The sequence below is a fragment of the Meriones unguiculatus genome, chromosome 18, assembly GCF_030254825.1.
Source record: "Meriones unguiculatus strain TT.TT164.6M chromosome 18, Bangor_MerUng_6.1, whole genome shotgun sequence".
Lineage (NCBI taxonomy): Eukaryota > Metazoa > Chordata > Mammalia > Rodentia > Muridae > Meriones > Meriones unguiculatus.
Genome location: NC_083365.1, coordinates 23,460,603 through 23,487,709, shown reverse-complemented (window position 1 = coordinate 23,487,709; position 27,107 = coordinate 23,460,603). Strand labels below are relative to the sequence as shown.

Sequence of the window (27,107 nt, the reverse complement as noted above, 5' to 3'; positions counted from 1 at the left end):
GGTAAAGAAGGCATAAAATAGCAGCACTAACAGCACTCTCCTGGAAGGCAGGAAGTGTGGGGGATGGGCAAGCCCCCCTCAGTCCCTGGGGGTCTTGGTCATCTGCAGTAACAGAGGTAATGATGGCTCTGCCATCTGTCTGTGAGGTTTGGCACAAAGATCGTACCACAACGGCAAGAAACAAACACTAGATCTGAAACGTTCTTACGATGCACGGAGAAATGATGAGGCTAGGTGGCGGCTGTGCTCATTGGCTTGATTTAATGTTCTTACTGTGGACACACACACACACACACACACACACACACACACACGCCAGAACAGTATATTGTGTCAGCAAGACATGCAGACGTCATTTGCCAAATCAATTAAATTTTAAATTCCAGAGCGATCCACACTTTGAAAACTATGACGTACTATAAAAATAAAGAGAATAGTTATACTGTAAAAATTGTGGGTTTTTTTTTTCACTCTAACTCAAGGATTTTAGCAAGTAGCCATTTCCACATAATCCGCTAATCCCATTTACTGTGAGTTATCATTGGGCCTTCCTCAACCTGGGGTGGTTAAGAATACAGAACCTACTAAAATCTGTACACCTAAAGAAACTAATCAAGAAGGACTCTGGCTAAAATGCACAATCCCCATTCAGAAAGGCAAAGAGGATGGACATCAGAAGAAGGAGAAAACGGAACAAGTCAGGAGCCTGTCACAGAGGGCCTCTGAAAGGCTCTGCCCAGCAAACTATAAAAGAAGATGCTGAGACTTATGGCCAACCTTTGGGCAGAGTGCAGGGAATCTTTCATGAAAGAAGTGGGAAACAGTAAGATCTGAAGAGGACAGGAGCTCCACAAGGAGAGCAACAGAACCAAAAAAATTTGGGCCCAGGGGTCTTTTCTAAGACTGATACTCCAAACAAGGACCATGCATGGAAATAACCTAAAACCCCTGCACAGATGTAGCCCATGGCAGTTCAGTGTCCTAGTGGGTTCCATAGTAATGGGAACAGGGACTGTCTCTGACATGAACTGATTGGCCTGCTCTTTGATCACCTCCCCCTGAGGGGGGAACAGCCTTACCAGACCACAGAGGAAGACAGTGCAGCCACTCCTGATGAGACCTAACAGACTAGGATCAGAAGGAAGGAAAAGAAGACCTCCTCTATCAGTGGACTTGGGGAGGGGCATGCGTGGTTGAAGGGGGAAGGAGGGAAAGATTGGGAGGGGAAGAGGTAAGGAGCTACAGGGGGGATACAAAGTGAATAAACTGTAATTAATAAAAAATTTTAAAAAAGAATACAGAAATGAAAATGTCAAACTTGAGGAATTGTGGGATATGTCTAAAGACTTTAGATGAATGTCCGAAGCCTACAAACATCACAACACAAAGTGATCCAAACTCAATCTGTAATGGCAAATGAAGTGCCTGCCTTTAAACCCAACCAACATGCGAAGCTCTGATTGGACGTGGACTCATTTTTAAAGACATAAGCCAGCCGCTACGAAGCTGAAGACATACCGAATCTGAGGTAGGTAGAGAGGCACAATCACTCACACAACTCTCCTCCTTGGCCCGTTGTTTGCCTAAACATTTATAGAGTCCTAGACAGCTTGCTTCTCTGTAGGCACTTTCTCTAGCCTCTCCTGTGTCCGTGTTTGAACCTGTTTTCCCAAGGTGCATGTGGTGGCCATGTCATTCGCAAAGGCACCCGTTGGCTCTCTGGGTGGGACCCTGACCAGGGGCTCTCCTGACCTGACCACTGCCTTGATATCCTCTGCCAGCTGTTACTGTGGCTGCCAAGCCCCAGATATGCAGTATCTGCTGCCTACCTGCTCCTCCTCTGCCGTGAACTCCACCCCCCTCAGTGACACCTCGACCTCTCCCTGCAATGTTTTCTTTCTTGCCTACCGCCTTCCATGTGTCCTCCCAAATCTTCCATTACTCTTCGTACACTGTGTCCCCTACTTAATTTTAAATTCTTAGAGGCACAGATTTAATTTTATTATCTTTTAAATTTTTATTAATTATTAATGTGTGTGCATGTGTGTGTGTGTGTGTTCATGTGTATTCAGGCATGCACACACCACAGCACGTGTGTGAAGATGAAAGAACAACTTTTGAGAGTCAGCTCTCTCCTTCCACTTGGGGCTCCTGGGATGTAATTTAGGTCAGCAGGCTTACAAAACACATGCCTTACCCAATGAACCATATCATTGGCCCTTAAATGTATTACCTTTCACGGTTAAAGTTAATAGGACTGTGCTATTTCCGCCCTTCCACGTGGAAAGCCCTGTGTTCAGAAGGCGTGTCAGCCTCCATAGACTATCAAGAGCCCTGGTGACGGGCCTTTGCTTGAGCAACTCGCCAAGGACATCTTCTGAAGGATGAGCTTTGTTCGTGCTGGTTGTGTGTGATTTCATAAGATGTAAAGATTAAATGAAAATACAGATGGCACTGCTACTTTCCAATTCGATTTAAATATTAAAAGCTGATTCAATCAATAAAGTTTTTTTTTTCTGAAAAAAAAAAAAAGATTATTCTGTTTCTACCTGTCACTGCTTATCTAAAGCGTAGATTCTAAAACATGCAGCAGAGAAGAGATTGCCTGCAAATCTTTAAAACTAATGCCAAGTACTTTACCAAGAAGATAATTAGCTAGGGCTCACACATGAAAGGAAATGAATACTTTTGATGGATCACTTCAAAAACCACAAAACAAGTCGCAGCGGCCAAATAGATTTCTCACAAATGACTCTATCGGAAATAAGGCAGTAAGCAACAGCTCACAAAACTTTAATATCAGAGAACGATAATGAGAATTAGCATTTTGTTAAGGGTTAGATGTGGAACATGTGTGACAGCAAAGCATGTGTTCTGCACATAGAAAGATAGTTGTTGTTTTTAAAGAAAACACCTTGATGAATGTTCCAAGATACAAAATAGTAATAAACATAGCCAAATCCTCTAGAACCCAAAAATGTAAACTAAGGCATGACATCACCTTGAAACTATCAGATTGGCAAAAATACCAGTGGATCCACTGAGGCATGGACACAGCTCTCTAGATGTTGCCAGTGAGAGGCAGATCAAACCGGCTCTCTGGAGGCCAATTTGGTACTGCAGTGCCAAGTTCTTCACGCATCTACTCGAAGCAATTCTACCTTCTGCCAGGCATGTAATTCCAGCAGTTGGGAGGCTGAGGCAGGAAGAGCCTCACTTCAAGTCATCTGAGTTACACAGTGAGACTGTGGGTCAAAAACTAAAGGCTCAAATGTAGGTCAGTGATAGGCATGGGGTTGATCTCTAGCACCAATAATTATGATAATAATATATCCCGAGAAAATAAGAAGCACAAAAACATGTGCGCATGCTATCATGATTTATAGCGACAAAAACACTGAACATTACGGAAAACAAACCAAGAGTGGAGTCCCTCAATAGTCATGTCGTAACGTAGTATTAAGTTGCCACAGTTTTTAAGTATTTTATTTTTACTATTGTGCGCATGCACTGGGGGAGGGGGGGTGCTCACATCTTATCAAACAACTGCTCTAAAAAGTTCCCTGACCATTCACAGCCTGCTTATTCAATGTGGCTCTTGTACTAACACAGTTTTATTTTCCTTTATTTACTTCCATCCAACTGGACAAACACATAACCCCCATAGTAGCATTTTGTCCCAAGGCATTTGCAAAATTCTAAACTCATGTCACTAATCTTCCCAATGTCAAATCTACTCCACCTGATCTGAAGTGGGGTTGCCTCATGGGGCACTGGGTTTGCCTTCTTTCTGATCACTACTCCAGAGGCCTTTTATTTTAAAAGACCCTGAAATGTGGCTTCCCGGACCTCACAAGTATGGAGGCCCAGCCATGGCAGGTAGAGAATGAGTGTGCTGCCTGGCTGCCAACCATACACTCTCAGCTTGGGAAACATTCTAAGCGACTCATGTCCAAACAAGCCGGTTCACGGTCTTGCTCCAGCAAAACTCAGGTTTCTAAAGTATCATGAATCTCTGTGCTACTGGCAAAAAACATCCAAACTTCATAGGATCTTTGGTTCCCAATCTTTCCACAACTGGCCCTTCCCAGCAGTATAGTCTTTCTTATTCCCACTCTCATTCGAGCCAAATGAAACCCTACTTAGTCCTCCCTCAAGGTTCAGTGTGTGTTTCAGTTTCCACAAAGCCTTTCCAGGCCTCTCTGAGGTAATTATTCTTCATTTGGTATTCCCTATTCAGGACAAGTTAAGTGCTTTCTTTGCCATGTCTCTCGCTGTTTTCTCTTATCGTTTAAATTTTCATGCCTGGTGACTAGTCCCATCCTTTTCCACAAGATCAAAATTTTGAGTCCATACCTCACTTTCCCTTGTGAGGTTCACACATAGGAAATATGTAGAAATCTGATTGCATATAATGAACTCTGAACTTTTTTCTATTGTGGAACACATAAAAGTAATATAAAAATAGACTATTTTTATGACTAAAAAATAGTAACAGCTCATTGTTTCTGTTTTGAAGCCCTGACTAATACCTGAAGGGCTACCTTTTGCTTTGGACAGGAAAAAGGGGGGGGGGGGCGCTGGTCATCAGAACGCACAAAGCATCACTAGTCCCCTTCACAGCCCAAGGGTCCCTACAAATTCAGCAGCTAAACTGAGGAAGACAGAAATGCTTATGCATCTAGAGATGATGAAGAGATGTTCTAAAGCAAAACTAGGAGTCAGGATATTTGTGGCATCACCAGGCATTTCGAATGCATTTCAAATGCATTCAAATGCATTTCAAATGCATTTCAAATGCATTTCAAATGCATCTTTAAGCAGGAAGTATTCTTAGGATAACAGCCATTCCCCGTGGTTCCTGAACAAAGCAATTAAGACCAGAGTTCTCTTTGGAAACTGAGGCTATGCTGTGAAATCTGTATCTGCTCATGATTCCAATGTGAGCTTCGGTTTTGCCCAGAATTATCTTGTGACTGTCAGGTGCTCATGCAGAAAACTACAGACAGGCGCTCTGTTTTCTATTGGGTTAAATCACAGAAAATTGCCATTATCCATCACTTTTGGCCTATGAAAAGAACAATTGCACATTATTTAAAACAATTCTTTAAACTCTGGTAGTTCATGTTGTTTCAAATTACATTCTAGAATTTTTATTTGTTACAAGAAAACATAATTAAACCTTGAAAGCAATACGAAATGTGTTGTGAACTTAAAAGTAAAAGAAAAGAAGGGAGAGATATTTCTGAAACTCTTATTTCATAATGAATTTATATGTGAAATAAACAAAAGTCCCCAATAAGCAAATGAACATCCCGATTTGAAGACAGGAACACTACCTGAAAAGACAACTCTCTAAAGAACATATGCCCATGGTAAAGACGCATAGAAATAGGGGATCAACTTCACTTATCATTGGGAACTGCACATTAAAACAGCAATATTGTATATGTATTAGAATAAACAGTGAAAACACAAGAAATCGAAACAGTTACTCTTGGTCAGCGGGAATGGTTCAGGCATTGTGAACACAGGTTGGCAAATTCACACAGAGTTGATGTATGCTTTATCAAGTGTTTTCCTAAGTACATAGCCAAGTAAATTGAAAACACGTAGATACAGAAACCTGCCCAGAAATGCTTACAGCAGGTTTAAAACTGCCAAAATACGGACACAATCAAGATGTACTTCAGCAGGAAAACGAACAACATGCTTCAATGGATTGTAGCTTAGTGATAACACAGTATGTCGATTCATTAAACAACAGAGAAAGTCTTTAATAGATATGAATGTGTGATGTAAGTGACGACAACGAATCTATAGATTTTACCTACTGTATTATTTCTGCTGTGTGCCCATACTGTGTGGAAAGGGTAAAATGGGCCAATGCAAAGATCAGAATTGCCTAGAGCTCACGGGAGGGGAGGGAAGCATGAGTAAATGGAAAGCTGAGCTCTTCTGCGATGAAAGCATTATCCTGAGGAGGTCATAATAATATACATATTATTGTGTGCACACCTGTTATCTACAGTTCTGCAGAACAGTGTTTCTCGGACTGGTTTGAAAATATCGAAGGGGGTCTCTCAAGAACAACAACACAAAGCTTTAGAAAAGCCACAGAAAGAGGAGCGTGACAGGCGAAAGCGCCAGAACTCTCTATAAAAGATCAAGGCCCAACCCAAGCACACCCTTTCTCATTACGCTTGCGTTTGTGTAAGCACTACTAGACGCCATTTCAAATATTCTTTGCCCCAGTCCGGGGCCCCTTTCATTTCTTTAAACACATTAGATGAAGTGGTGTTACATTCTGAAACGAGACGTTCCAAACATTGTGGTCTGTGTGGAAGTGACTCCACAGTGTTTTTTCTGTTAACCCTTGCTCACGGTCGACTTTTCCCTTACATCTCCGCAGGGAGAGGAAGCGGGTAGTTCTCTATGGTGGATTCCTGTTCCTTCAGCTTCACTTGTGAGAATTAATGTCTGGACTTAAACTTCACTCTTCAGGGGCCTTTCCCTTTTCTTTAACCAGAAGCTAGGAGTTCCCCCAACTTAAGACCTAGAACTATGAGCAGTGCGTGTGCAAACTCAAAACCAAGGTTCTACTTAGAAAGTCTCAGGAGAGATTTTACTATACCCCAATCCACTCACAACCAGCAAAGATGTATGTAACACACACACACACACACACACACACACTCTGATTCCCTCCCTAGACCCAGGTTTTTCCTAGTTCTTCCATTGACCTATTCTCTCTCCAGGTCCTCCCCCTTTCCCCACACCTGATCCCCCACCCCCTTTCCCACACAGCTCCCTTCCTCCTTCCCTCCATCTACTTCAGATGTCTATTTTATTTCCTCTTTTGAGTGAGAACCAGGGATCTTTCCTTGAGCCCTCCTTGGCTTCTTTGAGTCTGTGGATTGTAGCATGGTTATCCTGTACATTATGGCTAATGTAAGAGGAAGGACAGCAGGAGCCAGAGCGGTAAAGGACATGAAAAGAAGACCGACAGAGGAAACTAACCTGATCCCATGGAGGCTCACACAGACTGAACCACCAACTGAAGAGCCTGCATGGACCTAGACCCCTCTACACATACATAGCATATGTGCAGCTTGGTCATTATATGGGTCCCCAACAATGGGAATAGGGGCTGTCTCTGACTCTGTTGCCTGCCTTTGGATGTCTTTCCCCTAACTGGGCTGTCTTGCCTGGCCTCTGGGGGAGGATGTGCCTATCCCTGATGTGACTTGAGGTGCCAAGGTGGTTTGGTATCCCTCAGCTCCCCACCTTTCTCTGAACAAAAGAAAAGGGAGAATGGGGAGAGGGAGGTGTGAAGGCGGGACTGGGAGAAGAGCAGGGAATGAGCTGGAATCAGGCTGTAAATTGATTAAATAATAAAAAAAAAAAGAAAAGAAAAGAAAACTAACCCCCAAAAATAAATAAATAAAAATTTAAAAAGTTGAACTTTTTTCACTTTTATTTATTTTGGTGTACATGTGTGTATGTGTGGGGGTGCTCGTGTGCCATGGTCCACACATAGAGGGCACAGGACAACCTGTAGAAGTAGGTCCTCTCCCTACCTTGTGGATCCCAAAAATTTAACTCAAATCACTTCAGCCTGGTAGCAGATACTCTGACCCACCAGCCTTGAACCACTTTTTAAATAAAAATTTCAAATAGAATTTCAGGGACCATATTTTTCATGTGTCACATCTTCTCCCAAAATAATAGTGTCGTCAAAAATACAGTAGTGGAGACAAACGGTATCATGTCATATAGACAAAAGATACTGGGAGCAGGGGAATTTAATACACACAAGGTCTAGTATGTCAGGAAGCCTCCATGTTATCCCCTGGTGTGTAATAAACTAAACACCAAGGCAGAACCTGGCCATATCAAGAGAGAGTCAAGGTCCAGGAGATACCGGCTGCATAGAAAACAGAGAGAGGAGAGCCATGTCCTGACACTGAGTCCCAGAAGTCTGGGTACTCAAAGCCACAGCCTTGGTATCAACACAAAGGCGGGACTGAGTTCAGTCTACTGGTCGGTGTCAGCCTTCAAAATGTCAGCTACTAGCTTTAGCAGGAGAGTTGTGCTAGCATTAAATCCATTCCGCCAGTCGGTAAATCGTCCTTAATCAAGCAGAGAGTACCTGGATTTATACTCTAGGGAAAGCTTCTTAGCCACCAGTAGCAAGCAGACCCCTGATGATTGTCACTATGTGTCACTGCCTTAGCCAATCCCTTCTTTGGGGCTAGAAGCATCTTTAGGTGACAACATTAAAAAAGCAGTATGTTCCAAGAGCCCAATGGGTGCATAAAACCCACTAGTACCAAACCTTATCTCTGCTATGTTCTCTCCTATGCATACATGTGTACATTTAATTCATAAATTGGGCACACCAAGAGACTGGTGACAGCTGAGAATATGCTAATAAGAGTCATGTGCACTAAGGAAAGGGCTCAGCTGAAGTTCTTGCTAGGCAATTATGGACCTAAATTCAATTCCCAGAACCAACATGTTAAATAAACAGCCATGGTGGCACAGTCCATGAGGTGATCACAAATCCCACACAAAAAAATGGAGGACCCACACAGACGTATTAGGGGTTGTATTTACTGAGAAGTTCACAGACTAAGGTACCAGAAGAACTGAGGGGTGGCTCAAGTCTACTGTTAACTACCGGGAGCTTCTGAAAAATCATTTCTCTGCTCAGTACTTGGGTTTCTGGTCTACAGAACTAGCCCATGTGACAATTAGGCTCTCTACAGTTGAGTTGCCAGTGATTAACACCTGCAGGTATGACCTCCAACCCATTCTCTGAGCAAAGCAAATCCCCTGGTCTTTGGGCTAGGTGCTATTCTGCATATTCTAATAGCAGGTTAAATGATAGACACTTGTCAAACTAAGAATCAGAATACTAGGATTGATGGCCCTTTGTGAACCACACTCTTTAAAAATTTATTTATTTATTACAGTCTATTCACTTTGTATCCCAGCTGTAGCCCTCCTTCATCCCCTCCCAATCCCACCCTCCCTTCCTCTTCTCCTCTCATGCTCCTCCCCCAGTCCACTGTTAGGGAAAGTCCTCTTCCCCTTCCATCTGACCCTAGCTTATCAGTTCTCATCAGGACTGTCTTCATTGTCTTCCTCTGTGGCCTGGTATGGCTGCTCCCCATTCAGGGGGAAGTGATCAAAGCGCCAGCAATTGACTTCATGTCAGAGATAGGCCCTGCTCGCCATACTAGGGAACCCAGTTGGATACTGAGCTGCCATGGGCTACATCTGAGCAGGGGTTCTAGGTTATATCCATGAATGGTCCTTGGTTGTAGTATCAGTCTCAGAAAAGACTCCTGTGCCCAGATTTTCCAGTTCTGTTCCTCTCCTTGTGGGACTCCTGTCTTCTGAGACTCACAGCCAAACTTTGGTCAGAGTGCGGGGAATCTTATGAAAGAAGGGGGAGGTGAGCCACATTCTTATCCTTGATGCTTAGCAAGGGGCTTAGAGAACTAACCAGCCTGACGGAATAATAACACAGTTCACTAGACAAGGCTGAACTGTGGTTTCCAGGAAACAGAAACAGGAAGGAATGTTCAAAGATGTAGTAGCTCTGAGAAGGCTCAATGGAGACACAATAAAGATCTGAAAAGTGTCGTGGGTGCTTTTGGAATGACTGGAACCGTGAAGAGCCTGCCCCCACAAAGCTAACAAACCACTCTTCATTGTGTTAATAACAGGCTTGCGGTGGAGGATCGCTGATTCTTTTGAAAATCCAAAAACTAAAAATTGAAAGCAGTGCAAGGTGGAATTATCACACTACTTCTTTAAAGACACTTTTTTTTTTTTTTTACCTCAGTCTAGAACTTAGAGATGTTCTTAAGGAAAAAAAAAAAAAAAACTTAATATCATATGGGACATTCTATACCTTAGAAAGATTAGATAAAACACAAATTAAGGTTACCTCTTAAATTATTAAGAAGTTCATCATTACATCAATACACTACAATATCTCTAAATGATACAATGCAACTATAGTATATCCTTGATTAAGATTCCTCTTCCCTTAGCAGAAAAGGGAAAAAAATCAATGGGAAGCAGAAAATTATCTAATTAAGCTATTCATACACTACAATAACATGTATATACATATACATTACATAGAGCTGGTAAGATCTCCCTTCGACCTTGACTTTTGTGTTTTCTATCAAACATTTCACGTGAAAGTCATACGTTGATGAGGTGCATTATTTTTATTGTCCTGCCACAGTCTTAGTTGGACTCATGTTGCATAAATTGATTCAGCATTTCTTAACTAGAGAACATTTATGTTGTTTCCTATTTGTTGGCTTGGCTTTTCTTGGATATCAGGTCTTTAAAAATATTTCTAAAAGTAAGATTATATGGGCCAAATATAAATCATGTTGAAGTCACTGTTGTAATTATTAGTCAATTGTTTTCTGAGGGGAAAAAACTATTTAAAAAGCTACCAATATGTTCAAATATTACTCCCCCCAATCCATACCATCCCCAGTCACACACAATCACATCACAGTGCTGATATTTTTGGTCTAACGGGCATGTGAACCTGAGTTACCAGTAACACTAAATCTCATTCATTATAATGACAGTCTCGAACTGTTGAAAGATCACTGATCAGGCAGGAGTATAAATTCTCATCTTTATAAGCATTCATGCTTTTTACAAGTGCAAAGTCTAGATATCTTTTAAAGTTGGGGAGATACAGAAAAATGCAAAACGTAATTTAAAATTCACCTGCCATCCCAATACGCTTTTCATTTTAGGATGTCATAAAAAGTTTATTTTCTTTCTTCACCTCTCCATCACCCCTGTCCTCACTAAACGCTGTCACTACTAGCACATGACACACATCAGGCCAGGATTTTCCCATGACTTCTCAGTACACCTGGGTCACAACTATCAATCACTGATTCACGCATCAGCATCTTTCTCCTTATGTATCTATACATCTTCTTTTCAAGATGTAGAGATCTACTTCATACACTTGACAGTCGCATAGCACTGCGTGCTGTTATGTGGAGTAAGTTCTGAAAATGGAACAGAGAGGGACAATGGGAGCCCAAGCTGCCATCTGGAGTACATATGGAATACATATATTACATTCATTTTTCTTCTAGTTATGAAATCATAGGTATCTTCAACTCCCTTCCTCTTTGACCCTCCATTTCAATTATCCAAGCTCTCCTCACTCTGTCTCAACTCAATGCCCATTGTCTCTACTTTTGGAGGCTGCCATCTTCCTAAGACCAGATGTGTCTGCTTGCAGATCACTACAACTGACTATGACTTGACATTCCCTCATTGAAGCAGGGGGTGAAGTGGGTCTCTGGACCCTCATCTGAGTATCCAGTGACTCTTCCCAGTCAGAGATTCTGCCTTAAGCTCATGTGACCTTGAGTATCTAGGCCTGGGAAGCCTGTGAAAGGCCTCCATCTCTGCAGCCATAGTGGGTGTACACCTTCCAGGGGACCTGCTTGAAGCTTACCCATCCTCCTGCCCATAACCCCTTGCTCATACTCTGTAAAGCCTAATAGCCTCATTGGTTCCCCAGGGTGAACTTTGGTGCAGTGGAACTTTAGTTTGTCATTAGCACCTTGGGAAGGATGGGTGAACATTGTTCACATCTCCCCTTGGAGAAAATGCTCACAATATACTATCATCACAAAGTTGAGATTCACTGAAGCCCAGGCAATGTGGATCATAACCACAGTGCCTACAACAGACAGTTGCATAACAGGACTATAACTCTAGGAAGTAATATAAGGGGAATGGGGTTGGTTGGAAACCTAGGTGGGACCAGAAGCTTGTGGAACACCAAAACCAATAGCAATCAACTCTCTGAGGGAGGAGAAAACAAGAGGGAGATGTCCCAGGGACTCTCCTTTGTATGGCAAATGACAGAACTGTCCGTAGAGATTCCTTTATATAGTTGTTTTATACAGCTGTGACTTCCAGGTATATAACCTCAGGTCATGCGGCTTAAGCAGCCGTGCTCTCGAAAGGGTATTCCACTAGAGTGGAGGATAAGAAAACAACGCAGAAGAAGCAAGCAGTTCCTGGAGGCCAGCCTGCAGGAGCTGTACATCTGCTCTCTCGGCTTCCTGACTTCAGGGCCCATGTGACCAGCTGCCTCGACTCCCACTGCCATAGTTCGTGGCTAAAGCCACTCTCACCACCACACCTTTCCTGCCGTGACAGGCTGTCCCTCAAACTGTAAACCGAAATAACCCCTTCCTTCCTTAAACACAAAGTTCAAGGCCAGCGTGGGCTTGAAAAGTGAGACTCTTAACGCAAAAAAAAAAAAAAAAAAAAAAAAGAATAACTTGTCATCAATACTGAGATAGCTTTAAATTAAAAAAAAAATAAGCAACAGGCTTAAAATTATTTGTACTGTATTAAAATTAGCAATGTATTTATTGAAACAAAAGGTAGAAATATTTAAGCACTAAACTTAATTCATAAAAATGTCTTTTTGGGAAAACTAAAAATTTTCCACAATAGAAGAACAGACCACTAAGTTCATGAGTCATTGTTGAGTTCAGATAGTATTTTCCAGGTTACATTATGTAAATTACTGTATCATTACCTCATCTTGAATCCTTTGAGTCATTATCTTTAGCCTTTATTTAAACTGACTGGCAAGTTCTCGCGCCCAGTGCAGCACATAAAAACAATCTAACTGAACTTTCTCTCGGCACAACAAATGTCTGCCATCGCTTTAGACGAGAGACCACACCTGTTCGTTGAGCTCTCTCAGCTCCCCGTCGATGGCTCTCAGCCGAGACTGCTGATCCCTTTGCTTTTTGTTGTCCCGGAGTATCTTTTCTCCTAGAATTGGTTCCGTAGTCTTCTCTTCTTCCTCGGGGTCAGGTTCCTAATTTAAAAGTAAAAGAGTTCACTCACAGGCTGGTCAAGGCATGGCTGCCACAGACTCTCCAACGTTACCCAGACCTGAGAGTCCACTGCATTGTTCAAACAACCCCTCTTCCCTGCAACCCACGCTTACAGTTCTTTCAGGTTTTCCTATTTGAAGAATCAAAAGCCCAAACACACATGAAACAAATGGGAAAATAAACTCGGCACCTGTGGTCACCTGAAAAGGGGGAAGGTACATGGGGAAGGACCACGTCTGAGTAGGAGCCTGAGCCCCTCTGCTCAGTAGACAAACTGCAGCTTCTCTGGGCTTCGGGTTTGGCACATACATTTTATTTTCACTACTGTCTTTAATTTCTCTAATTCTTTGCAAACTTCATACACGTATACAATGAACTAGGAGCATATCCACTCCCCAGTCACGCCTCCAACCCCTCCCCGGATCTCCCCCACGATGCCCATCTCCCAACTTCAAGTCCTCTCCTCTCCAGAAAAAATAACCCGCTAATTCTATTTCATGCTGCCCACATGCGCTCTGCTGTGGGGCCATCCACTGAAGCATGAACGAGCCACCAGTGGCCATGCCTCCGAAGAAAAATGGTCCTCCCTCCCCCAGGAGCTATCAATTGCCAAAAGCCCCTCAGTCAGAAGTGGGGCCTCCTGAGTTCTTGTGCTGGGACTTTGGCTGCGTGGGACTGTGCAGGCAACCGCAGCTGCTGCTGTACCGTGTAAATTCTCTGTCTGTCTGTCCTTGTTATTAGTATAATAACTGGGAGAACTTGGAGCTGGCAGCGTCAGAAGCTTTGAATCTTGGTTCTACTTGGCTCCTGAGGCGACATCACCGAGCTGAATGAGCCTCTCTGAGCTCCACACTTACACTCTGTGAAATGAAAATGAGACCGGGCCAAAGTCATCGCGGCACATAGCAGACGCACAGCCAATCTCCGTACCCGACAAGCCGGACGTGGCGTTTGGAGACAGGAAGCAGTGTATAAAGCAAGCATTTCATGACTGCTTCGTGGCTGTCAATCACATGGTTCTTGGCAGAAGCATAGTCGCTCAAGGTTACTAGAATTTCTAGGTGATTAGGAGTGGACGAGTCTTGGTGGTAAGCTGATTCTCTAAAACTGAAGTCCTCTCTTTCCCACAGGCATCCTCCTCCAGCTGCCGTACAGGAAAATGGCCTAAGAGACATCTCTGGTCACTTTCCAAGGGAGTTGGGTCCCTCTGCTTTCATTCCCTAGCCATAGCTAGTCATCAAAAGCACTCAGCATTCTAGTTTATGGTATTTCCCATAATTCCTTTTTTTTTTTTGTTTGTTTGTTTGTTTGGTTTTTGTTTTTCGAGACAAGGTTTCTTTCTATAACCTTGGCTGTCCTAGAACTCTCTCTCTCTCTTTCTCTCCCTCTCTCTTTCTCCGCCTCTGAGATCAAGCTGGCCTCGGACTCACAGAGATCTGCCTGCCTCCGCCTCCCAAGTGGTGGGAATGAAGGTGTGTGCCACCACCACCCAGCAGCACCTCATTCTTTTTGCTGCCTAAATTCAGACCATTCACCAGCGAGTTTCAAACTCCAGCGTGACTCAGTGTTATCTCCACGGTTGATGAACAAGTGTGGCCGCCAGCCACCACCTGGGAAACCCTGGCTCAAAGGCAATCGATTTTAGAGCTACTGACCTTAGAGACTGTTTCATGCCCAGGAAAGGGCCTCAGTTCAGCCAGTCATCCCGTTGATTTCCTCCTCTACAGAGAACCAGTGCAACAAGGCATGGTATGGCCAGGGCAGTGCCTAACTCCTCAGTCTCAGATTCATACCTCAGCCATACTCTCAGCTGCTAATTCCCCACTACCCTGGGGCCTCCACCCTCAACTCCCTTCAGAGACTAACTCATTTGGATCTAGCTCGGGCATATATCCACCCTAAAGTATTCGCTGATGTGCCTAGAGAGGAAAGTCTGTTCTTACGCCCATCTTACTCACTTGTTCCTTCACTGCTCGCTCGTACCACACATCACTGCCTGGGCAGCGTCATCACTGGCCTTGTTGTGTCCCAACACACACTGGAACCCTGAGCCCGCACAAGCATTGACCAGCGAACCCTAATTTTGGCTCTCCTAACTTTGATCACAATTAATGTTTGATCAGACTTATAAGGAATGTCAGCAAAATTCACATTAGATAACATTGGCTCCGCGTGTGAAAATGCTTACCACGAAAGCCTAACCATCTGAGTTCAGATCCCCAGGACCCATGAAAAAACTGGACATAGTGGAACAAGCATCTGAAATCTAAGCTGGCTCTGCCTTCTGTTTCTTGTCCCAAACTGTCTGGGGAAGTGGGTAGGTAGCTAGCTAGCTTTGCGCAGGAATAAACTGGAAGAAGGTTTAACAATAATTAACTTGATAAAAAAATATTCTCATTATTAATCAATACTGGGAATATAGATCAGTGGTTGAACTTGACTAGCATACATGGAACCCTATATCCAGGGGAGGGGGAATGTGTGTGTATTCAGTACAACTTTAATAGCTTTTTTATGTTTCTTTAATTTTCTATAGTAAATGTGTTAATTTTATAAGCAGAGAGGTCATTTTCAAATGTTGAAGCAAACATAGCCTTCCACCAACCCTACTTCTGTTCTACTCTGATAGTCTCTCCATGCTGAATCCATGCAGGCCTGGAGGTCAGACCTTGGCTCTGGCCCTGCTGGAGCAATCAGGCGTGTAATTAAGATGCCACACCCGCCTGCCTTTCGGGTCTGAACTTCTACTGCCTTCTCTACAGTCCTCTGTACTCAGACTTGGAGGGTATGTGAGACCTTCCTTTCCTTATGCACACTCTTTGACACCAGAACCATCTAGTTCAAGTATCTGAAGAACACCATTTCATGAAAACAGGTCAAGAGGAAGTAATAAAAAAAATTAATTACTGGTGCTGTCAAGTGACCTTGCTGCAGATTCAACAAAAGCCAGGTGCTGGGGAATTCTTTTCTGACAGCAAACACAAGTCTTCATGATCTTTGAAAATTAATTCAGCAGATTCTACAAGCAATAGATTGTTTCTGTGGCCATGAGACAGTCAAGAAGGATTTTACAGAGAATTCGGCAAAGGTTCTCCTTGACGTAGCAGGAGTGTCTAATGGCAAAAAGAATTAACCCTAAGGTAAATTGATATTTGTTATTCTGACTAATTGATTGCCAAGAGATTCTGAGTTTAGCCTTTAAAAAATATCTGTGATGTTGGCTGAGCCAAAAGAGGCCTTTGAAGCTAAGTACACTCACATTTCATAAGTCAAGTACAAAGGATATTATCAGAGCTCGCTAAATTATTTGATATTCAAAGAAGCCACGTGTTAAGGACACAGACCTGTGTGTATACTGTCAGCCCACCCTGCGATGTCTAGGCTCACTCTTTACATGTCTATAAGCCACTCCTATTTCTTGCTCCACATGGCTCAGTTGTCCAAACATACTGAAGAAAACTTTTCAAACCAGACTTTTCATCATCTTGGAAGGTGGCCATGAAATAAAAGAAATCTTGCTGGCATTGGAGGCATCACGGGAAAACAAAATATAAAATTCAAAACAATTTGTGAAAAAGGGGAGCAAGAGCTATTTCCCAGATCAAAATGAAAATTCTGACAGCCCGGCTCTAGAAGCAAGGAATGCTGAAGTAAGTTCATGTTTATTCCTTAGTGAAAGCCCAGTGCTCCTGAGACACACTGCCACGGTTTCTGGAGGGTGGTAAAGTCAAGGCTTCTAACTATCATAGCCTGAGCGGAGACTGCATTCCTGCTTTGAACCTGTGCGTTAAATGTAGGGGAGAAAGGCCTTGTCAGTATACGTTTTTCAGGATTACGTGTCAAACAGAGCTCAATTGCTCCTAAATTTTAGCTAGTGTTGAGAAAGAAACAAACAAGCCAAATTCATTGTTGCTGTCAGCAGTTGTGTGATTCTGGCAAGAAAAGAGATGAATATAAATACAATTTTCTTCAGCCAAATAGTTAGTAGTTTTGGTTTATTTTTTCTTTGTTTCATTTTGTTTGTTTTGTTTAGTTGTACCAAACTGTGTGAAAGAATTAATATTCCAAGCACAGGATAATAAATCAAGTTAAGGAGAGCCATTATATTCAATTAAATTGGTTGGTTTGAGAACAAAGAAATACCTCTTGTCAGTGAGAGCCATTTCTGAAGACTCTTCTTTGACCAGGGAGGGGGGAGGAACTCTACCCATGAAGTGGAATTCTAGATTTAGTAAGACTGGTCACATGAGAGATGAATAAACTCTATGTCTTTACAAGAGCCAAAAAAGAATAGCATTTATTATTGAATCCAGTTGCTGAGGATTTAAGAGACTGAATGTTACACAACTCTCATATCATAGATATTTCTGGAGAAGGCTGGAATCTACTCTATCTACAAATGAGAAAAACAAAATTAGGTGCCATCACTCAGTTTTACAGGGTGATTTCCAATACGGAGAAATGACTGAATGGTTTGTTGGCAATTCAACAGATAGATAAGCACAGGTAAACACAGTTAACCCACAGATCTTATGAACAAAACCAGCTTCGATTGGTTCTCTGGCTCCGATAAAATGGGAATTAAAAGCACATGAGAAAACGGCAATCACATGATATTGTTAATATTACAGCAGCAGCAAAAATAGAACATTTTTTGTTTTAAACGTGGCCACATGCTTTGTTTTCACAGAAGATAAATGCTGCTCTTAAATGTTTTCAGTAGTTAGAAGCGCCGGGCATGTGGCTGATATAAGGATGGTCACAACCAGCAACTCCTAAGGGCCAGGAGAAGTGTGGCGCTTCCCACACCCCTCGCAATGAGCTTTGCTAATCATTTCTAGAGACCCTCAAAGCATGGGTTTCCTTCCCTACTGACTTAACATCACACAGAAACCACAGAAGCTACGTCAGGGAGCCTGTGTCTCAACTTACCCAGAAAACCATTTTCTTGACAACATGATACAGACTGTTAATGGAAAATGGAGGACCCAGAGAAAACAATGCCTGCCACCCAGGTCAGTCTGCCCGACTAGCTGCCTGACTAGGAATCGGGTGAAGTGTTGCCACATTTTCTAACTTTTCAAGGAAAAACTAGAAATCAGCATTTTCGTTTGAATTCACCTAACTTTTAAATGTTGAGCACAAACATTTGTCAACACTTTGTGGGCCTACGGAAACCCATCTGTGAATTTCACTGGCCCCGCCACCTCCGGCTCCAACCTTGCGCTATGTGGTGGTAGTCTTCTGTGGCTTTTCTGAGGTGGGTTCTGAGAATCAAACTCGGGTAGGTCCTCACGCTTTCACTTTCGAGGCAGACTTTTGAACGGCTGAGCAATCCTGGGGCCTAACAGTTTGCATTTTCTAAATAGTGGAGTGGAAGTTTAACAGAACCTCTAATCAATGCCCTGGCACACAGAACAAGGGCTAGAGCTAAAACAGGAAGCAGGACTTTTTAAAAATGGCTGTTTCTTTTTCCATTTTTTTCTTTTATTTTTGAGATTGTAAGATAATTAAATCATTTTCCCTCTTTCTCCCTCTCCCTCCCTCCAAACCCTCTTATATAACCCCTCCTTTCTCTCTTTCAAACTCATGGCCTCTTATTATTTTATTGTTTGTTACATGCATATATATATATATATATATATATATATATATATACATATATATATATCTTCTTAAACATGACCTGCTCAGTCTAAATAATGTTACTTGAAGTTTTTGTGCTCCAAAGTAGTCAAATTTATCTTTAAGCCAATGTAACTCCTAGTATACAGTAAGCCCTCATTAATGTTTGTTGAATTGTTTTGAAAGTAGAAACTTAAGAGACTGGGAAGATGGTTCAGCTGTTGAAAGTACTTGCTGCTTTTGCGAAACACTCAAGAGTGCCTCACAGCTGCCTGCAACTCCAGCTTCAAGGCTCTGATGCCCTCTCCTGGCCTCTGCTAGCATCTGCATGCACATGCACACACACAAACACAAATAAGGCTTTAAGGAGGAACTTATACTCCATTTAAAAGACATTCTTCTAAAGATTCATGAAGAAAAACTACTGATGAGCCTAACAGTCTTCAGAAGAATGAAAATAAAGTGATTCAAATGCTAAGTGTTTGTGCTCAATGACAGACTGGAACCCATTCATTCACCGCCTACATGGAGATAAAGAGCTATGCATTCTTCTCAGTGCTCTTATTCAGAAGATGTCACAATCCAAAAATAATTAACCCAAAATCATTTGCCAGGTTTGTATTTCTACATGAAAGTTCAGTGTGCAGTGCTGGCTTAAGCTAGAAGCTCCAGGAGGAAACTGAACACACGTCCAAATGATAGACTGTTTTGCATGGGGAAAAAAAGCATCAATTTCTTCTTTTCAGCAACTGGTATGCTCCTGTTCTGTTCATGCATTCAGTGGAAATCCCAAATGCAGTTTTCTCTTTTCTTTGTTTAAAAAAAAAGTGCTATTTCACATTAAACTGTATGATCTCAGTGTACAACCAAAGTCGTCCATTGATTTTTTTCCTTTTCTTATGTTTCGAATAATTTATGTGAACTCTGAAAAATGTGATTTAGATGATGATAAAAGCTAGCAAAGACTCATAGCTTATCTGATGTTCTTGGGCCTGAACAGATGTCTGAATTCTCAGCCTCGTTCAAGAAGAATGCCTGACAGCCATGACAAGGGCAGCTTGTCTTCAGGAACACGGAAGCTTTAGCTCACAGCTCTGCTAAGAATGCATCCGCAAGTCAGATGAAAGAGGAAAAGAAAGAAGGGACCTCTGGGCAGCTTTATGGTCCATCTTACCTGTCTCCTACCAAAAAGCAAAACTTAGTAAAACAAGCAAAACGCACTTAGTAAACCTGTGTCAAAGACCCAGGGCTCATTCATTTACAGTGCGTATTCCAGTCCTCTCTTTCCAGGAACTCTGACCCCAACCCAGCAATTAGTGCTGGGAACAACACCTCTACCTCAAGGGTTAAGAATGGCCCCTCTTGGTTCTTAGAAGCTGCGACAGCTCCCCAAAGGTGCCACCCATACTGGACTGTTCCTTTGGGACAGTTCATTTTGACAGGCTCTTTGGCTGAGGTAGTTTCAAACTGGTCCAGATCCATGTTCAGATCCCTAACCTTCAGTTAGCAGTTAGTATCTTCTAGAATAAACTTATTACAAGTTAGTGACACTTAAAGTTTTTGAAAAACAAAAACAAAACAAAACAAAAAAGCCCCACAGTCATCAGTAACTATGAAAATTGATTTGGTGAGGCTTATAAAGCTGGAAGAGAGATAGCAAAATCACACACATACACACACACACACACACACACACACACACAAACCAAGACACTTTCTCTTCATACTACCACCCAACCCCCACAAAAGAGGGACCTTTAGAACTGGGAAGGTAGAGGCACAAGGAAGGAACCTTGCTGTGTAAAGCGCTGTCCTTCCTTCTCTGTTCTCTACACTTCGTAAGAGAACTTTGGAGGGAGCCATTCCTACTTATTGCAAAGCTGTCAGAAACACTATCACAGTAAAGCTTCATTCTTGTTACTAAGGGAGTCAGAAGAACATGACAGAGTAAGGAGCCCATGACTGGCTCTGCTCACATCTAATACCAAAGGAACAAGAAAAGGAAAGGTTGTCAGGGACTAATGAACACTATTAATTCTCTTCCTTCTTTCTAGTCATGATCAAGAACTATATTAAGTCATAAAGATATGATAATATTAAAATAAGTAGCTTCTCAATTGCCCCATTCCATCAAATTCCCAACTGAAAGAAAAATGGATAGAAAGTAGAACTAACCACAATGAACACACATTGCTGAGAAAGCTAAAATGTTTGCAGTTGTACTCACAAAAGAGCAATTGGGAAGAACCCTCTTCAGTTGATTAGAAAGCATGTGCAGTGGCTTTTGCATTAACCTCAACAGCCTGCATGTTATTGAGTTAAACACACCATCATTTGGCCAGGCGTAGTGGTGCATGTCTTTAATCCCAGCACTTGGGAGGCAGAGACAGGAAGATCCCTGTGAGTTCAAGGCCAGCCTGATCTACCCAGTGAGTTCCAGGACAACCAGGACTACAAAGAGAGACCCTGTCTCAACTCCCTTGGCCCCCTCAAAACAAAAAATACCTTATTGCTCTGACTTTCGAGTCTTGGAGAAAGGCTGAAGACGGTTGGAGAGACTACAGAGAATTCCTGAAGCTTTGTGTCAATCTCAGCAAGTTGCTGAGACTCGGTGTCGGCAAGGGTATAGCCTTCTCCTGGGACCAGCCAACCACACTGATCGCCCTAAGAGGAAACCAAGGTTACCAGGTCATTCCCAGGCCACAATCGTTTCAGAACATTCCTTTTAGACAGAGCTCTCCATCAGAGCCCAGAGGGCTTATAAAACACAACACCACAGACCAGGGAGTAAAAGGTAAGCAAAGGTTATGACTTTATTCTCTTCCCACCCCGTACAACGTGTCTACAGATGGTCTTTGTGGAGTGTCTCAGCCTCATAGACCAGTCCTCTTTCACATAATCACTCTTCCACTTTAGGGGGAAAAAAAAACAAACATGTTGAGAAGAAATAGCTTTAACCAATCATAAATAACGATATTTTCAAACTTTTTCCCAATAAACCAAAATAATTTGGCCTAAACTAGCCTTCATGCCCAAATAAATTTTGTCCCAAATCTTAATATGTAGTGAACTACACTTACCTTAAGATATAAACAATTATAATCTAACAGCAGCCAATCACCACAGCCCCTGAGCTGGCTCAGTGACTAAGAGCTGGTGCTGTTTCTGCAAAGGAACAGGGTTTGGGTCCTAGCACCCACATCAGGGAACTCGCAACTACCTACAGCTCCACCTCCAGGAGATCCAATACCCTCTTTTGGCCTCTGTGGCATACACACATACAGAGCATGCATATATACACATACATAAAAATAAATCTTTAAAAAATAAGACCCATTTATAGAACCCACTCAAAAATGCCCCACCAAACATTTACTGCACATCAGTATTTGCCGAGCAAAGGCATATCAACCCAAATGTGCACAAAGTGTGCACCCAGGAGTTCTCAGACTCAGGACAGCACAACTGAAACAATGTGTGAAAAGTGGTATGTTGGATGTCACTAAGGTTGCAGTCCTTCAGGACGGGAAAGCCCTGAGCTCAGTGAAATGGAGGACTCGCTTTGTCAGCAGGTGGCGGGGGGCGGTACTCCCTCTTCTCTGCCTCATCTGGGGAGCCCGAATCCCTACACCCTCTGCTTCAGCAAGTACCTGGGATCCCTAGAGTGCCTTCCTATGCAATTGAGGTATCTCAGTACCTTAGCCCTTCAGCCAATGACATTCACCCACCCTGGATTTCGCCCCCCCTCCCAAAAGTGCTACATAAACCTCCTTCACCTTGAATAAAACTCATCTGCATCCCAGAAGCTGATCCTGGAAGGCTCTTTCCATTCATGCTCACAGGCCCCCAAACCCACAGTTCCTCCCCTCTGCTCCCTTGTTTATTAGGACTAGTGGCCAATGCCCCCAGAAGTGAGGGAGGCCGCAGTGGCGCTCAGCTGTGGCATCTGCACACCAGAAACCTGACCTAATGTTTATTACATTGTTGTGGGTTTTTTCACAGTAAAAAAATAATAACTGTAAAAAGCCTAAAAGTCTAAAATTACAAGGAAAGCAGTATTACCTAATTAGTCACAAATAAGAAACTGGTTTATTATAAAACCAGTTTATAAAACCACATACAATTATAAAATTGATATAAACACTGACTGATCTAAGTGATAAATAATTACCAAAACTTAAATTATAGAATCAATGACTAAATAGCAATTAATTTAAAACTCTTGCCTGAGTGAAATTATTTTTAGTGAAGCTAGAGCTAAAGGAACCTATTGATGAAACCCAACAGAAACACTGGTGTCCAGGCACCAGGCAATTGCAGCAAGAAACTTCATATATTAAACGGAAGGTAGCATTGTCTGGTGCTGCCTGTCTAGCAAGCACCACCTAAACACTGTTGGCCTGTGTGGGAAGCATAAACTCTCTGGCTTACAGGAGGCTCACCTCCCTGAGAAAGAAACCATAGATGACCTCTGTAACCCCCTTTCCCATTTAGGTTCAAGCAGGTAGCTTAGTGACCCCCTAGCCAGGCTCATCCACTCACTTGTATAGAAGTGAGTAGTCTGGGAGGTAACCTAGAACCCATGCACAGATGTGACCCATGACAGCTCAGTCTCCAAGTGGGTTCCCTAATAAGGGGTACAGGGGCTGTCTCTGACACGACCTCAGTGGCTGAGCTCAGTGGCTGGCTCTTCGATCACCTTTCCCTGAGAGGGGAGCAGCCTTACCAGGCCACAGAGGAAGACAATGCAGCCAGTCCTGATGAGACCTGATAGGCTAGGGTCAGAGGGAAGGGGAGGAGGACCTCCCCTATCAGTGAACTTGGAGAGAGGCATGGGAGAAAAAGAGGGAGGGAGGGGCCTATAGCTGGGATACAAAGTAAATAAATTGTAATAAATTTAAAAAAAAAAAAAAGAAAAGAAAACACTCTGTTACAAAGGAGGTCATAGAGTCATCAGTCTCCAGCCTCCACAGTCACATACATGGACGTACACACGCACAGCACTATACAGTCACTGGGTACATACACAATTTAAAAAAAAATAACTCCTAAACTACAAGAAACATACTGTTTCAAAGGTTTAAAAAAAGCTTTTACCTTTTTTAGTTTCAAAGACAGAAACTAACTACGATGAAAAAAAAAAAAGAGAGAGAGAGTGAGAAAACCAATCCTACCACAGAAAATAGTCTGGTCAAAATGTGAGATTTTAGGGCTATTTCTGAAGTTGAGGGATGACAACAATACCAGGTCAGAAATAGGAATGGATTCCCAAATAATATGAGAGAAAAAGAGTAAATGAATTAAACAGATCAAATATGACCATTAAAATAGATAATTTGAGCCAGGCATAGTGTCGCATACCTTTGATCCCAGCTCTCCGTGAAAAAAACAAACCTACTCCATTTTTTAATTGGGCTGCATGTTAAGCCTTAGCTTTCCATTTCCCAGAAAGGTACCACGGGCTTCTTGGAGACCACTGAGGACAGGCATCCAATCAGTGACGGCCCACTATCTAGCCAGAAACTAAGTCAGTCAAACAAAGAAAAGTCCTTATGAGGTAATCCTCTCTCTCTCCAAAGCAAGAGCCAGGCCCAGTCGGAGTCGCATAGCCTCCATGGGCACCAGCCAGTCCCGGTCGGAGTCATACAGCCACAGTAGAAATTCCCCTAAAGCCTTTAACGAGCCTGCGCGCTCACTTCAGGGCTGCCAAGTTGTCTGAATGGTTGGCCCCTGCATGCGGGTTGTTTGTGCAGAATAAACACGCTTTGAGTCTGGGGTCTTCCTTCAGTGTTTCTTGGACCCTTATTAGGAGACAGATCTCTGTGAGTTTCAAGCCAGTGTGGTCTACAAAGTGAGTTCCAGGACAGCCAAGGTTACACAGAGAAACCCTGTCTCAAAAAAAAAAAAAAACAAAACACATACATACACACACACAAACACACACATACACACACACACACACACACAATTTGAAGTCAGGAAATGTTCCAAATATTATCAGTAATCATTCCAAATAGCAGCAAAAAGTCATTACAAATAATAAAGATATTGTTTGAATTGATATTATAAAGTTTAAAACATGCAAGGGATAAAACATAAATACTAAGCCAATAGGCCAAAAGCAGTATTAATCACAAATACGTATTTTCAAAGCATAACAAGAAAAGTTGAGAGAGAGAGGCACATACTGACAGCCAAACAACAGAAAGGGGCTTGCCCACCTTTACAGCTAATAACAAAGCTGGAAATGAGGCCTTGGAGTCACATTCCACTCCATGGCTTTTAATAAAAGAGGAGGATTGCTATGACTAGCAAAGCAGAAGTAACCTCAGAATCTCACCCAGCCCTCACACCTGGCACCCATAGGACCCCCAGAGCTTGTAATCTCTAAGGCTCTGCCATTTGCTTTGGATTTGAAGCAGGAGTGACATTATGTCTGACCACACAGAATTTTTCCAAGGAATTAATTGTTGACATTAAACACGTTTCCCATTTAAAAATCTGTTTTTCTAGCTTCCCTCAAAAACAAAATCCTGCCAGCCAGGGCATTCATGGAGCTAAGGCCCCAAGTCCCCTGGCAAGTCCTCCCCTCAGGCCACAGCTATCACTGCGTTTACTGCTCTTGAATCTGCGGCAAACACTCTCCTCTGCATCCGACTGGGCTGGGCTCCCATTTGGCTGCAGGCTATCTGACACACAAACAGATAGCAGATGGAGGGGATGTGGGCAGGGCCCAGAAGCACGGGTTGTATCATATCCTTGGTTCAGCAGAGGAAAATAAAAGTCAGGCCAGAGTGCCAAGCGCTCCAGGTAACACAGGAGGACATCATTCTTTGTGGGAATAGAAAGCAGGCCTCCACAGCTAACATGGCAACTCGGACGGAGAGGAGGCTGCTGCACTCTGGAGGGACAGCTGCTGTTACTCCTACAGCAGTGGTCTTGACCCCAGGAAACTGGACGGTGAAGACTAACTGGGCAGGAGCAGAATAGCATCCCAGAGGATTATAAAGGCCACACTAAACTACGGTGAAGCCAGAGCGGATGGAAAGAGGGCACAGGAAAACACATTCTTATGGCACCTGTAATAACTACACCTAGCATGCCACTTCAGAGTCACTGAACTGACGAAGAATAATTTGAAAGCGTTAGGATTTGTTATGCAGAGAATGTCTTCTAACTAGAAAGATGGTAAAACTGTGCTAAGAGCTTGATGACACAATAAAGATTATAAAAAGTAAAGTCCTTGACAATCAAGTTAATATACCTCAGAACTGGACAGTCCTGAATCTGTGTCATCCAAGCCTCTCAGGAGTTCATCCAGCCTCTTCTTCTCCCTGTCAATCATAACCACTGGGCTTCTTGAATTCTTGGCCAACTACAAGATGTATAAGTAAGAAAGTTAAGCATGCAGTACAATATGCAGTCCAATAGAAGTAAATGAGTATTCTACAAAACAGACACACTAAATTAAAACCTGAAATTTTGAAAGAAATAGAATAGGATAGAAGGAGGAGAGCAGTGCAAAATGGAAGACGTGGTGTAATTAGGCTAGAAAGCAGTGAGGATAATATTTCAAAAAGCTTTTCTTTTGTTTATATATATACTAAATCAATTACCCACACATTCCTCTTGACAAAAGATGTATTTTCAAGACCCTAAGTGGCTGAGATGTCTCAGTGGGTAAGAGCACTTGCTGTGCAAGCATGAGGATATGAGTTCAAATCCCAAGTACCCATATAAAAAGCTAGGTGGGCACCTATAACCTCAAGAGTTGTCAAGAGGATTTCTGGGGCTTGGTAGCCACAGACCTCACTTCCGGGCCAGTGAGAGACCCTGCCTCAAAGAAGTGAGACAGAGAGTGGCAGAGCGGGACACCTGACCCCCTCCTCTGGCCTGTGCACCTGCATATGTACACAAGCACGTGCTCTACCCACATTCACACACAGAGACACACAAAAAAATTACTACGACCCTTTCTGCTACTGGCTTACCCCACATTCTGTCTCTTGAACTGTGAGAGGACCCACCTCAATGTTTCGCTTAATGAAGTCCTGGCTGTGTTTACTCCTAGGCTCAATCCTTTCTGTATTCCTTTCTGTTTTGACCAATGGCTCAATTTTTTCCACATCACAGGTAAAATCTAGTATTGAAAAGGTTCAAAATGATCTCATGAATACAACTGTGAATCACACTAAAAAATTCACTTTAAGTATACATTAAAATGTAATTTAGAAACACACACAGAAGAACGAATTTTTAAATTCTAGACCCAGAAACATAATATGGACTTTTTCTTTCATTTATGTTTATTTTCTCCCCATCTTCTCTAAGCCAAATTTCTATCTGCTACAACCTACTTTTTAAAATAATTTCTAATTAAAATACAATTACATCATTTCCCCTTCTCTTTCTACCTCCAACCTCTTCCCCAACCAGGTATTTGTCTTGCTCTCTTTCTCTCTCAAATCATGGCCTCTTTTTCTTTAATTGTTGAGACATATGTATCATAAATGCATATATAAATATAACCTGTTCAGTCTGCATAAAGTT

General features: G+C 42.5%; 1 protein-coding gene across 4 annotated transcripts in view; it reads right to left on the bottom strand.

Annotated features, from left to right (window-relative positions):
• Window positions 1-27,107, bottom strand: part of Fsip1 (fibrous sheath interacting protein 1) — a 117,542-nt gene that overhangs the window by 69,298 nt on the left and 21,137 nt on the right. For 3 of the 4 annotated variants that reach the window (XM_060371512.1, XM_021661325.2, XM_060371513.1), the window contains exons 7-10: window positions 26,585-26,697; window positions 25,822-25,932; window positions 21,063-21,221; window positions 12,776-12,913 (exon numbers count right to left, since the gene is read on the bottom strand). In XM_060371512.1, coding sequence (XP_060227495.1) covers window positions 12,776-12,913; window positions 21,063-21,221; window positions 25,822-25,932; window positions 26,585-26,697 — 521 coding nt within the window. The remainder of the gene's footprint in view (window positions 1-12,775; window positions 12,914-21,062; window positions 21,222-25,821; window positions 25,933-26,584; window positions 26,698-27,107) is intronic. The other variant, XM_060371515.1, reaches the window with a different exon arrangement.